The 16,183-nt window shown below is 35.2% G+C and overlaps 1 protein-coding gene across 1 annotated transcript; it reads left to right on the top strand.

The window, feature by feature from the left end:
• Window positions 1-3,974: 3,974 nt before the first annotated feature.
• On the top strand, window positions 3,975-8,386 carry LOC105048317 (auxin-responsive protein IAA17). Its single transcript, XM_010927603.4, has 5 exons — window positions 3,975-4,603; window positions 5,581-5,810; window positions 6,634-6,775; window positions 7,269-7,330; window positions 7,995-8,386. The coding sequence occupies exons 1-5, from the start codon at window positions 4,104-4,106 to the stop codon at window positions 8,030-8,032; spliced, it is 972 nt and encodes a 323-aa protein (XP_010925905.1). The 5' UTR covers window positions 3,975-4,103; the 3' UTR covers window positions 8,033-8,386.
• The last annotated feature ends 7,797 nt before the right edge of the window (window positions 8,387-16,183 follow it).

Genomic DNA, 16,183 nt, shown 5'->3' with positions numbered 1-16,183 from the left:
AGTATTAACTATCATCATCTGACTTTCGACAATCTAGAACACATAATAATATTTTTATACTGATACCTCCACATATATGCAGTTGATTATATATTTTTAAAAAGCCATGTTAGGATGAGAACAAGAATATGAAAAAGGAACAATTTCCTGGTTTAAAAGAATTAAACTGTTCTCCTTTAATTTGGTGCCATTTCTCGAGATCTATAGACAATGGATTTCTTTAGGGAGTTGCAGCAGCTTTTTTTTTTTTTTTTAAGTGAAGGCTTTGATCATACATCATGATTTAATTTAGAAAAAAATTAAAAAGTTGACAATCCAAGCATGATGCTTCACCTAAGAAAGAGTTAAATATATAGAATATTATCTACATATTTGATGTGGCTGCTGCCATATCTCGGTTTAATTTAAAGATGATGATGAAAAAAAAAATATAAAAAGATATATACATGCTTTCTCTTTTTTTTTTTTTAATATCTTGTATGACGTATAGGATATTCTTCCATTCTCTCCATCTCTTAAGGAATCAATTAGGCAAAATCTAATCAAAATAGAAAAAGAAAAGATAAGTAGCAATATATTGCTTGACTTAACCATAGTGGTTTTGTTCCATCTCTTCATGTATCATTTTAGTTGACCTCAATTAAAATTATCTTTTATTTTTTAAGAGAATGATTGGACCAGGCATAATCAAAATGAGGTCAAAAATGAGATGGCTGCATGTTGTTTGACATGGTTTGTTTTCTTATTTTAGAGTTTCTTTTGATCTTAATTAAAATTATCTGTTTCAAAAAGAAGCATCCCCTTAAACTCTGAACTCTTGAGTCAACTACTGAAATTTAGAGTTATGAAATAGTGAGACCATCATTTATTTAACCATATGCTGAGGTAATGCACCTTTATAGAATCTTGAGGTTTAACTTAACCTTTGTCTTGCTATCTATATTTCAAGTCCACAATGAGAAATCAATCTATATATTCTGCAGCTGAGAGTGCTGGGTCATTAGAGGGATATTTATTTTTTAATAAAACATATTAATTTAAAATAAAATATTATAAAGCTATTCTAAGAGAGAAGTACTGTGACAGTAGAAAACATATAAAAATTTAAACTATTTAAAATATTTCAGGAGTAATCTAGGAGAGAGATACTGCGAAGATTGGAAAATTTCGGAATCAGATCACATTTATATAATTTTTAGATTGTAGGATAAATAGGTCTTTTATTTTTCAAGATAAAGAAAAGGGAGTGGTCGCAGTCCATGTCGCCTCGGTGGTGCGTGTCGGCAGGCGGCAGGTGCTGGTTGCCGGCTCCCGCAACGCGTTCCTTGTGCCGGAGGCGACCGGCGGTCATATCACCAGGTGGCTCGGCCGTGCACGGGGCGATTAATTGTTCTTCCGGATGTGTGACGCGGAATCAGGGCCGTTCGTTCCCATGTGACCCTCGGGGCTGGAGGAGTTGGCATTTTATAGAGAAATGGTGACGTGGCAATATCTGGATGGACTACGGGGGAGGGGTGTTGGTTTGCGAGCCGTTTGATTCGGGTCTGCCGTTCTTTGGGAGTGTTTTAAATGACAAGTCGTGGTGGAGAGGGTGCAATGGTGCGGGGGAAAAAAAACGCGGAAGAATAAAAACATAATAATGATAATAACAAGAATTTTCTCTCATTCTATAATTAAAAATATGTATCGTTAATATGAAATAAATTTAAGTGTCAATGCTTGTTTTTAATCTAAAATTATTTAATTTTTATATTAATAAATATTTATATAGTATTGGCATCATGCATCACGTATGGTGTTTAATTTGTTGGTATTTTTTTTTTCTGCTCTCGAACTTTATATGAACATTATTCGATTGTTTATTGAATTTTTACATTATTATGTTATAATATTTATTATATATGGAAGCAATTGATATTTTTTAATATAAAAATGATAAAAATATTTTTTGATATCAAAAAAATAAATAAAAAAAAATTAAAGATTTATGCTTTATAGAATTCTTAATCATGTGCATCCTAATGCAATATAAATTATTTAAGACAATCTATTATTTTCTCAGAACAAGTATGCATATTTAATTTCATTTCAATCTATTTTTATTATCGGCAAGCTTTTAGATGTAAAAAGATGTTATTTTATTTTAGGTTTACTCAGCATCTAAGTTCAGGTGAGTTTTTTTCTAACCCTAAATTAGAACAATAAATTTTAGCTCCTTAAGTCAGCTAGATTTTTTTTATCAATTATTATAATTTAAAAATAATTACATAATTTTTTTATAATTAATTAAATTTTATATAATATTTTTTTGTCAAAATTTTTATGCATAATTTGAAATTAAATTTCTATCATGGCCACTGTATCCAAGTATTTTTTTGCAATTTTTTAAAAGATTAAGGATAGAAATGAGGCACTTATTCTAAAATATGAGTCAGAGATGATTTAAGATAAAAATTATATTAATAATATCTCCGTTATTTTTGTATTGGCCTTCAACTTAATTAGCCTACCAGAGCAACGCCACTAAAATAGTATAGTATTATTGAAATTTTATCTTAAAAGTATAGAAAAAAAAAGAAACATAATAGGTTTTTATGCAACTGTTTTGGTTAAGAAAAAATTAATTATTTTAACCATAATAGCGTATATGCACTTTCTCTATTCAAAATTATATTCTGAATAATATATTTTTGGTCATTGAGAAAAAAAAAAAAATATTTTTTTGATAAAATAGAAAAAATATCTTTTTTTTTTTTTGATAGAAGGTAGAAAAAATATTTTTGAAGTGAAAATCATAAGCCTCAAACTTTTTAACTATGATTCTTCCTTCATATCTTAGACTGAAGAGCTCTTTCTATTTTTCATATGTTTTTGCTAAAAAATAATAACCAATCTCCTCTCCCATCTTTAAATCTTGTAAAAGAGAAGCCAAAATCTCATGATACCTGATCCATTCCCGTATCCCAGCTCGAATAACTCAGTTAGACAAATCCCAATGGAATATTAGGCCAGTTCTCAGATCTCCTCCTCCCGTTACTTTCTTTCCATTAATATTCCATCCTTCCAAATCTTTTCATCAACTATATCTACATATTTATATATATATTTTTTCTTCGCTCTCTCTCCGATACCACTACCCGAGATCCGTATCAATATCCTCTTCCCCTGCATTTCCGCCCTCTCCCTCCATCCGCTAAGCCGTTCACGCCAGCGGCGCATCGACATTTTTTTTAATAAAAAATAAAAACAAATACTAAATTAAGCAAAAAAGGGAAATATTATAAAATAATGAGATAACGTTGTCTGAGGCACTGCCGGGACTCTTTCAGTCACTTGTCGATCTCGGATTGCTCCAAATATAGAAATATTATTTTATCACATATAAAAATAATTTCTTTTTTTTTTTATTTTTCTTTTTATCCTCTTTTTTCAATCCACTGGTCCATCGATTTCCCCACCTCCTCTCCCTCCCAAAATAAAATTTATCCAAAAAAAATTAGAAGAAGTAGGATAAATGTGTATTTTTTTTTTCAATTTTTGAAGCAGATTTTGAAGATGATTTGAATAGATATTATCTATGTGACTCAGAGGTGTTAAGTATCCATCTCTTACTGATAGATTTAGAATAAGACGTTTTATACTTCTCCATTTTATATAATATTCAAAGAATTTTAAGTAAATATATATTTTTGGATGCGAGACGTGTATTTATCAAATGATGAATATAATTATGTACAGGATTGCTTTTTATGTAATAGAATATTTAGAAGAATTATTATAGATTGATTTATCGTCTACTTCATGTGGTATTTTATTTTCTTAATTTTATTAAATATATGTATATATATCTGTCAATTTTATTTTTTTAAAAAAAATTGGAGTCCTAGTTGTTACTATTTACTAATTACTACCAATATATTTTACGCGATGTATTTACTACTCAATATAAAGGAGGAAGAGAGAGGCTATCGCCGGAAGCTTCTCTTCGTCAAAACCCAACCCAAAGGCCTCTCTTTTTATCCCTTGGATTTTTTCTCACTTCTTCTTCTCTCAGTGAGTCTGTTCTTAATGTTAGCTGGGATCTCTTAGAGAGAGAGTTGTTAATGTCACCGCCTCTGGAGCATGATTACATAGGTCTCTCGGAGGTCTCCTCCATGGAGAGCTCCGACAAGCTCTCCTCGTCCGCTTCCGCCGCCGCCGAGGACGCCGATGACCATCACCTGCCGGCGCTGAACCTGAAGGAGACCGAGCTCAGGCTCGGCCTCCCCGGCTCGGAGTCCCCCGACCGGAAGGAGAAGGTGGGTCTCACCCTCGGGCTGCTCCCCAAGAACTTCGTGTCGGGCGCCAAGAGGGGTTTTTCGGACGCGATCGATGAGTCTGCCGGCAAGTGGGGATTCGCCGGAGGAGCTGGATCGGACGGGGAATTGGGGAAAGGTGGCGTCTTGTTCTCGCCCAGAGGGGACGGTGGCGTCGGAGGGCAGCATTCGGCCCAGGGAAGCGCCGGGAAGGATGCTGTGGCGAAGGTTACCGGCCAGGAGAAGAAGGCCCCGGCCCCGGCCCCGGCTTCGCATGGGAATGACCGCGGGATTGCGCCTGCTGCAAAGTAAGTGCGTCAAAGTATCTTTTTTGTAAATTTGCGAAGTGAAACTTGAGATTTTTATTTTTATCTTTTCCCACATTTTTGGCAGCTCTCTATCTTTGTTTATGCTTACAGTTTCCTATTTTTTTTAAAAAAAAACCGAAAATATGTTTGATTCGTTCTTCAGTGCTGTTCCTTTGAACCATTTTTTTTAAAAAAAAATGGAATTTTATTTTTCTTTTTGATTAGTTTTCTGCATTGCTGAAGGAATGATACTTATAAGCGTTTTTCCGTAGTAACATGGGTATTGGTGCAATCTTGTATTTCTGCTGAAGCTTTGGATGGTTTTGAGTTTTTTATTTGGTGTTACAACTTCTCTTCGTCGTGTCTTCACTGATCATGGTTCTCTTTGTTATCTTTTTTCTTTTCTTGGTGCTGAAATAGTTGGTCATTTCTTCAATGCTTTGATGTTGTTCTTTTTTGTTTTTTTGTTGTTCTGAGTGTGGTTTGAACTCTTTATCTTTTTTTCTCATGGTCCTGTTTCCATAATGCTCCTTTGCAAGGAGGGGAAAAGGAAAAATACACATTTTTTTAAAAATCCCCGACGCTTTGAACTAATTTACGGCTTATCCATTTTTTTTATATCCCAGATCATGAAATATGATTTCCCTGTTCAATTGATTTGTGCTTTTTTATAATTTATGGATTTTGTGATTTTCCTTTTATTTTGTTTACGAAATCCACGGATTAATCATCTTATTGTCTGCTCTGTTCTCAGTGATATTTCGGTGTTATGCAAGCTATGGAATGTTTCCTTGTAATTTTTGGCGAGAGTTTCATGGTTTGGTCATGCCTTCTCTGCGCAATTAGTTTCCTTCTCTTAGCTTGGAGTTCATGCATCTATGGCAGAATTTTCACATGATGATACAATCATAAACAGATTAGCTTCTAGTAAATTTAGAAGGAATTCTAAGCATGATCATATACGTAATATATAACAGGGCACAGGTGGTAGGTTGGCCACCAATTCGGAGTTATCGGAAGAACACCATGGCTACTAACCCATTGAAGAACAAAGAAGATGCTGAAGGGAAACAAGGATTCGGGTGTTTGTATGTGAAGGTTAGCATGGATGGAGCCCCGTACCTCAGGAAAGTTGACCTGAAAACCTACAACAACTATAAGGAGCTGTCATCAGCACTTGGAAAAATGTTCAGCTGCTTTACAATTGGTAACCTCTGGCTTTTTCCTAATTTCATTTGGATATTCTTTCCTTTTTCCTCCTTGAGACCTGGATGAATTTGACTTGAATGCTATGCTTTCATTTTTCTTCATTGAATTATATCTTTGATTTTGATGTATGCTCCATGGTTGACAAAGTTCTTCAGAAATGCAATCTGTTATCTTCTCTCTCAGCTATATCGGGCTGAATGATAGATTATGATGCGTGGTGGATAGAAAAAATGTTGCAAACAGATTTATTGCACTGGATACATTCTTTATTACTTTGATATGCCTCGAAGAAACTTATAAAGAACTTTTGACAATGCTGTAGCTTCAATATTATTTTCCTCCTTTCTTTGAAACTTTGTTGGTTTTATCTGAAGTAGTGGCATTCAACTGCTTTTTGTAGTCTTATCTTATTAGGATGGTCTAACTTATGGTATTACCTTTTTCCCAGAAAATATCTACAGGAGTTTTGAAACACATATGCTTTTTTCCATAATTTTTATATGGCGCAAAGGCAATACTTAGCTAGAGTGCACCTATTCTCTTTTTTCAGAAACAAAGAGCAAATTTATTCTTCAAGTCTGGCAAAATCTGAAATTTTCATGTTCTCGTATTATTAGAAATATCTGGAAATATTTTCCCAAGGAAATTACACGGGCATGATTTGTCTGTTCGAGATTAATATTGCAGAAGTATGATGTGAACCAAAAGTAGACATAATTCTTATTTTTGTTCGCAGTCCCCTTTTAGGGGATGTTTCTAGCTTCTAATTTGGTGCTGGCATGAGGAGGAGTTACTTGTCTTTGTGATCTGTGGCATTTCAGGCCAATGTGGTTCTCATGGAATACCATGCAGAGATGGATTATCTGAGAGCCGGTTGATGGATCTTCTAAATGGATCTGAATATGTGCTCACATATGAAGACAAGGATGGAGACTGGATGCTGGTCGGCGACGTTCCATGGGAGTAAGTTCAATATCCACTAATTCTAATGTGAATGTTGTACATATAGGTATAGTCAAGGAAGAAAGACAAAAAGATGTATGATAGGCTTTTAGAAACCCTTGATGTAATAGAACGTATATGTGATTGCACTGCAGATAGCAATCAATATATTAAAAGTAAATATTTTAATGCAAGATAATTTAGCAAATTTATATTGGTACTCTAGTCCCTACTTGCCAGTCTCCTCATGGTTCACTGCAGCTTGACTACACCTTTTTATCTGCAAGATAATTGCAGACAAATTGTATGTTTAGGCTGTTGCAAAGCATTATATATTTTTAAAGACAGCTACTTCTGCCTAACTCAAGATATTCTTTTTTTTTCCCTTCATTTTGTTTTGGCATCATATTTTGTAACATGGATGGTAAATCTTGTTCTCCTTCTTCTTTTGGCATACTGCTACTTTATAATTGGAGTTCCACTGGACAACCGATTGATTCTTTTGTACTTGCAGGATGTTCACCGACTCTTGTAGGAGGCTTAGGATCATGAAAGGTTCAGATGCAATTGGACTTGGTAAGTGCAACTCAACAAAAGAATCTGTGGCCTGACTTGTTTTACATACATACATACATACATGGCTTGTGTCTCTCGCCATCCTATGTCATCCAACTTGACTAGTAAACTAGTGAATCTGTTTATTTAGCTACCTCACCAACACACAATTATAAGCACAGGTTGATAGTTCTGTTTGACACTTTGATGGATCTTGTTGGAGGTTGCTTCTCATGGAGTGAGGAGTGATAATAGATCACTCTTTGAAGTGAAAACATCTGTTTTGTGGCTGAGCATCTCTTCCACCTCTGGAGTCCATGTGGTATATTTACTATATTATGTTTCTTATTTTAATAGCTATTTAGCCTATAAATACTACCATTTTTGTGAGAATATGCTAGATGGTAAAAGATCAGCGCCGTCAAGTGTTTATTTCACCTCTGTAAATTGCCTCTAATAGATTTCATACCTAGCATCTAAACTTAGCGTTTACTTTGGCAGACATGTGCTTGCTAGATAAGTACCTATACTTCCACAAGATTCTGAAGAATAAGTTGCAGATTTATGAAAACATCATACACCTGATTTTCTAAATGACTTCAATTTTTCATATACCATCTTTTCCACTGCTGCTCATTTTATTCGTATCTTAGATACAGAAATAAGCCAATCTGTTTCCTTGCAGCTCCAAGGGCCATGGAGAAGTGCAAGAACCGTGATTAGCACCATTGCCAACCCTCAATGAAAGTGCAAGCGAATTTGATGGCTGTAAGGGCCCCCGAAAACCAACAGATTATAAGGGTCGTAGTTGGAAACTGTCATATATCTATCATATCCTGTTGTTTGCGGTTTCAAATGGACTAAGACTTTCTACTAGCTTCCTAAGATTTCCTAGGGACATAAGCTTTATTAGATTGTGCCTTCAGTCTGTGTGTTTGCCATGTTATATCTGTGTAAATGGTTGGTTTGCTGTTTGTAACTGCTATGGTTTGGTCACCGTTTCCTGTGTGCAAATGTTAGTTACAAACTCCCTCTTTTTTTTAAAAGGCAAAGAAAGTGTGAACTCTGCTCTCTCAATTTCAATGTTATTCCAGCCAGTCCAAAGCCTCCTGTGATCAGGACCAAAACGATCCACAAGCTGTCCGTCAGTATAATGGTAGCCTAAAGGTCAAAGCTTCTGAATGGTTTGTAGGTCATGCATGTCTTGGGCTGTCTTTTTCTTGGTGTTTTTTGACACCTGGTGGGGGTTCACATGATGAAATGGTCATTCCTACTGTTGCTTTTTGCTGGTGTTTTCATCCTGTGCTCAGGTTGAGATCATTGCCATTCATAAGAATAATTTGTGGTCCAGAACTTGCCCCACTCTCAATCAACCAGGTAACCGCATGGTTTCTCGCCAAAATGCATTGTTTCTCTGTTTGATTGCTGGTGTTCTCTTCTTCCAACAGGCGTGGTTCTGGCAGGTGGATCCATGTACTGTTCATCTGAAAAGCCTCATGAAGAAATTCTCTGTTGCAGTTCTTATATTGTAGGGATGCTTCCATGCAGGCTTTTTTGTTTCAGTACCGGACATGCATGGTAAAACCTGCTCCACAGCCACCTTTTCCGTGAAGCTTGGTAGTAGAGTGGGGACCGTCACTGCCTAACATTACTTTTAGGGGCTATGATATTGTTGTAGAAGAGTTCAAAGGCTTTCCTATCATCATTCACGTAGAATAAAAAAATACGAGCAATGGAAATGGAGGTGGGATTCTATTTCCTTAGAATCAGGCTTTCTCTTCCTTGGAATCAGGCTTTCTCCTTAGAAATGATGCTCCACTTCTTCCCTTCCGTTCTATTTTAATGATGCCTGTTTCTTGGTGTGCATGTGAAGCTGGCTTTATATTCCATGAGGTGTATATTATATTGATGTGTTTTAACAAAACCTAAGCATCAGTATCCAACCCAATCAACCTCCACCTGCGCTTGTTATGCCTTCCAATCTTATTCATGCTTCTTGCATGGATGTCTGTTGGTATCGAATTCGATACAACCTGTTCTGGCCTGCTTGACGTACCGGGAACTTTCTTGTTCATTTGATCTTTATTTTTCCTCCTATCTGGCTTGGTTTGCATGCTGGTGCACGTTAGACTGGCTTTGTTTTTTAATGGATGGCAGGGGTCCAGTGGTCCCCGGCTGTGATGTTATATGCTCCATGTTGGTCTGTTTTCATCCTCCTTCCAACCAATATAAACAGAGCAACTGTATTATTGGTTCAAGTACGTTGTCCATAACAATCTTGTTGCCTGTACTTAAACCATTAATTTAGTATTTTTGTTGTGCCGGTTAATGTTATTACCTTAAAGCTTTAGTCTAGAAGATGTTGATTTACTTTTGGAATGTCATGAAGACTTCTCACAGTCTCTCAACAGTTCATGTTGTGGGATATGGCCCATGTTTGGAAATATGGGAGATGGTGATGCAAAGATATCATATTATATTGATGAAAATTTGGGGGGAATGACTGTTTGAGAAGAGGATGTGATGGTCTGAATGGAAGATTAGTTTTGAACATGACACATTCTCTTCCACTTTTGAATTGATTGGCTGCATATTAGTTTTTAGATGGTGAGCCTTGATGCAATGGTACATGGGGATTGTATGTTTGCAGCACAGAGAGTAAGATGCTTACATCTTACCTTTCTCGGATCTCACAGTGCCAAAAGCCTCTTTGCGCTAAGCTGCATATTTCTCTTTTAGTACACTGTTAAACCACCAAGGCAGTAATGATGCTCACGTTTTTGGGTTGAAGGCATGTTTGCAAGTTCATTATTAAACAACCTCGTTGCTTGTAATTATTGAATCTTTTTAGCCCCACATAATGCAAGTATGTTCGTCTGTTGATGTTGCGTGATGCTTAAAAGCTGCTTAAAAGCTGTTTAGTCGTTAAGGAATTTTATTATGTAATAAGATATTAACATAACTTGAAAAAGGTTTATAAGATGAAAAATATCTACTAAGAATAACATAAATACTTCGATCTAATTGTATTCGTAATGAGTCATAAGTCATAGATTTTTGCCCTTATGCTTGCTTCATTACCTACAACAGCTGATGAATAATATGAAATCTCCAATAACATAAACCATTTTAGGTTATTAATCATAAAACCTTCATGTGTTGTAGATGCTTAAAACAATGCAACCTGAAATAAGATCTTTAGAGCAAGAACTTCATTATACTAGTTATTTATTTATTTATTTATTTATTGGTTTAAAGCCCAAGGTTTAATTCAATAAATTAGAGTGAAGAAATAAATGCTTATCATTTCCTTCTAATTAAAAATACGGATTGTACCTTACTATACTAATTTAATTTCCATGAGGTTATATCCATATTTATATATGAATGATGAGGATGAAAAGGGATCAATCCAAGTGAGCATACAAAACCAAGGAATGAGAGGTGCGGTCAATGAGAAGCAGGTGAGGAGGTCTACTTGCCGTGGAGATTGGCGGTGGTTGAGGAGACACCCTCCGTTTTAATTTTGATGGACCCCTGGGCGAACAAATACATCCCCCTTTGCGGCCATGTGGAAGGCCAAATTGATAAGTTTTTTGACTGGTTGCTGGTCCTGTAACTGGGCGTAACGATGGGAACCCGGGATCCCTGGGACCTGTCCTCCTACTGAGCCAAATGCCTCGTGCCCCAGCTTTTTCTTGTGGATTTCCTCAGGTAATCCACTCTTGACGCAACCACCCCATTTGGTTCCATCCTGCTTGCAACATGGCCTCGTAGGTGGTTTTATTGTGGTGCCATTTTTATCTCATTTGTTGAAAGATATAAGAAATGATTTCAGATTTGACTAGAATACTTTGAGCAAGCTTAAAAAAAAAAAAAGGAAACTACCAACATCATGCATCTCCTGAGGAGGAATCTTTGTTTATTTGAAAAGTCCAATAATTCTCATACCATTTCTTTTGCCCACATCAATCACAACCAGACACTTTGATGACTTTGATTGAGATGATTGGCTTATAGACACTGTAATTCAAGTGCTTGAAGGTCTACACTTGGATACTTTAAGGGTAGTTGCTCTCTTTCCTTTCTTTCTCTCCTTTCAGGAGAACTCCCGAACTAAAGCCAGAACTTCCTCTACTATGATCTTTTCTTTATGCACCAATAGGACTCCAGTCTGAAAATGGATTGGAAAATACTAATTCATGTTTGTCTGTGTATGCAAATCTATCCGATTATGAGTACAAATTTTAGTATATGAGGAAAATAAATATGAATTTAAATACACGACTATTCGATTTATATCTAAATATCCACTTCTATTTGCTGGCCTATTCTATTTAGTTTCATATAGCCCTCATAAATTTTATAAAAACATAATATTTTTAATTTAATTTACTTTCAATACAGTATTTTTTTTTGATTTAAGAGCATCTGAAGTTCGATAATTTGATTTATATCTATATTTATATTTTTACATCTATATTAACATTCATCCGATAAAAATGGACATGATATGGATATAATGATAATCAATCCATATTCGATTTGTTTTCAGCCAATTTAGTCTCCTGCAGGGCACTTTTTTTTTCGGTGCTTTCATATAAAATAATTATATGGTTCATCCCATCTTCATCCTTAAGAGAGGGAGAGAATAGATAAAACTTAAGAGCGTCCATACAGAGAGAGATGTTCTTTACTGTAATTATTTATTTTATTTTTAAATTTATCAAAATATCCACTTATTTGTTTCATGCTAAGGTGGTCCATTTTGGACTTTATTGAATCAATATGTCCCCTTTCTTATAATGAACGCATGCATATTTATCTGATGCATACATAATACATGGTGATATCTGTGCACAAATTATTTTACATATCTACTAATATCTAAAATATTTTTTTATTTAAAAATAAATAACCAAGTTTTATAAAAGTAAAGAAAAGAAAAGGAATTCTTGCAAGATTTCCTATCACTTTTCTCATAGCATGGACCAATAGGCAGGCAATGCGATCCTTCATCCCTTTACTAGGTTACTTGGGTGCAATGAGAGTGTGTGGCTATACATGTAGGAGTCTTAGCTCTGGAAAGCGTCACATCTATCATCTGTGGTGAGCTTTCTCCTACTCTGTCTTCTTGTGGTGGGATCAGGATTACGTCCCCGTCTTGCCAACCAAGCTTGTTGTAGGATCAGGATTAGGTCCTGGTCTTGCCAACCGAGCTGCTTATCGTACCTGTCTTCACTTTTTATCAAAAACAAATGGCACCATCATATTGGGAGTATGTTCCCCGCAAAAGAAAAGTACTGAGATGAGAGAAAACAAAGGAAAAATACGTGATGAAAGAAAAATAGGGAATAAGAAAAAAAAAGGAGGCTAGATTGTTTTTTTAATAGAAAAATGATTCTTTTGAAAATTATGATAGAAATTCCATCTTTTTTCTGGAAAACAGAATCTCTCCTCAATAAATGCATCAAGGAAAAGGATGTAAAAGATCTGCCAGGATTACGTGCATGTCGAGGTTCGGAATGTTGACTCCAACGGCTATTAGCCGGTCTTTTGTCATCGTACCACGCTTTTGGAGTGTTGTGGCACGAATTTATGCCAGGCATGACCTAGTAGGTCCCCCATTTATAAGTGCACATACTCTTTTTTTTTTTTTTTTTTGGTAAGTGAATTTATTTTTTTAATTTTTTTTGATAAAGTAAGTGCACATACTTTATTGCAAGATTGTGATACGATTTTTTACGGGAACATCAATTTTAGTTGATCCATGAATATCTAATAGGGTCTGATCTTGATTGACTCTGGAAAAAAAAAAAAAATCAAAATAAGTACAGATTGGATATAATACTGATATATTTTATTTTAAATTTAAATTTTATAATTTAAATTTATTTTTAAAAAATATAATTATTTTATCATAGTCACGTGACAAAATAAATATATATATTTTATTTAAGATCATGCTACGATTTCAATAAGAATACCAATTTTAGTTGATCCATTGAATATCTAATATGATTTGATCTCGTTTAAATTTAAAAAAAAATATGAGTTCTAAAAAAATATTAAATATGAGTCTAAATTGAATATAGATAATGGTTTGTTTCATTCCAAATCCGAACCTTTATAGTTTTAATCTAATTTTTTTTAAAATTATAATTATTTTATCATGTTCACGTGATAAATTTCTTATTTTATTTGATCAAACCTAACACGATCCAATTGGAGATGGATATGGAATAGCTATGGATATGAAATTTTTAAAGATGGAATGGATACGGATGATGAGGATTCGTGCATATGTGTTTTTACTCCTACATTAGTTATTCGTTAGGAAGATCATGAATGTTCGTATAGGATCAAAGAATACAAATAATATCTTTCAGTTAATTTTTTGAATGAGGTTCAGACTATTACAAATGATATCAAAATTGATTCAGTTCGTAACTTATGTGAACTAGGATATACTATAATACGGATTCATTGAGATTGGTTTCGATCGATCATAGTGTTTTTGAATAGATGTATGAATTTGGATCTTTAGTTCAGTAAGGATGCTATGATTTAAACGGGAGAGTACGTATGAACCTAAATTCGCTGAAAAAATTTTGAGTATTTATATAGAATCAAAAAATTTAAATTATACCTTTCAGTTAGATTTTTTGAATAAAATTTTAGATTGTTATACAAATATTGATCCATTCGATCCAAATCTGGTTGATTGCTATCTCTTATCGTATGTGAGACGATTCGATAGTTTCACTATTTTTTTAATTCACCAGCTTGCTATTAGGCACAAGTGATGCATCGTGCACATGCAACTTGGCTTCCCATTCTCAACTTCCGTTTTAATTGGTATCTTATTATGGTACTACACTGCTTGGGTGCCTTCGCATATCGATGGCAGATCAAATGCGCCGACTTATTCGAGCTGTGACGTCGCTGTTAGGTCACTTATATGCTCCTCAAACCCATCGATCCAAAATTTTTCTACGTAAGCGAAAAAGATTCTTCATGTACCCATTTTGGAGGATATACAAGGGAGAGATTGGAAGATAATTTTTCCAAAGGAAAAGAAGAAGATGAGAAAGAGCTTCGCCCTGGCTGTGCAGCTGGGTAATTGCTTTGGATCAAGTGTTCTGATTTGCTCAAATCCAAGCATGTTGCGGTTCAGTTCGGCATAGATCAGTTCATAAGAGGGTTCGGTCTCAAACAAGAACCAACATGAAAAATTATTCAAATCTCATAGGGATTCAAGATCTCCTTACTCCTTCATTCTCCGAATCTCTTCATAAATATTTCTGTATCGTTTTGGTGGATCAAAACCAATACTGTGGACCAACCAATGTACATAAAGATAGGTTGTATTACAAAACTCATATTAACTTATGAAATGAGATCCTCTGATTCTATTATGGGCCAATCCAATTCATCATCGAACAAAAAATTTGCCAACCATAAATCCAAAAATCCGAATCCAAATCAAGCAAACCAACTCATCAATCAGCTAACAAAAATATCCAAAGCCCAGCAGGCAGCTTCACTCGTGAGTTCTCCCTCCAGCAATAAAATTGGAACACGACAGGAACCAAACATCTTCAAGTACATCAAATAGATGACGAGAGGACTCCCCTTGAAGCCCGATACCGACCCAATGACCCATCATGGATTCTCAAATGAAGAAGACAAATGGCTACAAAACAAAGGGAGAGCGAGGCTTGCGTTTCCTTTGAGGCGTCACTGCGGCCATCTGGTCGGATCCGCTGCTAATGCCGGCCTTGCCTTCCTCAAAAAAAAAAAAAAAATTTTTTTTTTTCTGTTTTTGGCTATTTTTCAAAAAAAAACAAAGGTGGGGCCCATTCCCACCTAAAAGATCACATCCCGACATTGGGTTCGGTGGAGCCCATCTACTTATGGCTGTCGGATGCCAATCTGGGAGGCCATGGGCAGTGGCTGCAAACGCCGCAGCTCCCGAGGCTGCTCCGCCCAAAGGAACGCCGGTAGATGGTAGACCAGATAGATTCGACGGACACCATCATCAGTGTACTTGCAGCAGTTCGGACGCTCCCTCCCTTGTCATGTGGGCGTGCACGGCGTCCCTCCCGTCAGCCCGGGGGAGCACGGACTGAAAACCTCAGGTCACTTTATCTTTTTTAAATTAAATATTTCTTCCACAATTTTCAACTAATGTAATATGGGTTACTTGAAGGAAGGAACAAGGGAAATATGTTAGATAGAAATAGATGCAGAGAGATATCACTTATGTACAACCCTGACATGCAATAGAGAACAGTGGCAAGGTTTTCAGAAGATCAATAAATGCTTTTGCTTTTCATCGTAGGAAAAGAATAAAATTAATGGTGAAATTATGAGAACTGTAAATCAATTTTATTTTACAGCGAAAGATATTTTATTAGTATTTTATGGTATATCTGGTCATATGTTTGGGCTTAGTGTTAGAACTTTATGAAGTAATTAGACTTGCAAGAAGAAAAAATTATCAATGCCATTTAGGATCTCTCAAGTCAGCTTGTCTATGACCAAAAAGAAATCGATGCTATTCACCGGTGTTAAGCAGCATTTTGGGAATGTTCTTCACCGTCATCAAACAGTATTTTAATTTTTTAATCTTAATTTTTATTATTTTTAACAGAAAAAATTTTATAAGTTGTCGATGAGTTCGGAATCAATTTGTAGAAGATATTTTTTTATAATGTATCTCACTATCAGAGATAATAGTTGAATAGTTGCAAAAATTAAAAAATAAATATTATCCATGATGGTTGTGGAGAATTCAACTTTATCAAATCATCAAATATATCTCTATCACTTTATTAGAGATTTATGTTCACTTAGAATTCAAATTGATGT

Source organism: Elaeis guineensis, chromosome 7 (genome assembly GCF_000442705.2).
Source record: "Elaeis guineensis isolate ETL-2024a chromosome 7, EG11, whole genome shotgun sequence".
Classification (NCBI taxonomy): Eukaryota; Viridiplantae; Streptophyta; class Magnoliopsida; order Arecales; family Arecaceae; genus Elaeis; species Elaeis guineensis.
This window is presented reverse-complemented; position numbering and strand designations above follow the sequence as displayed.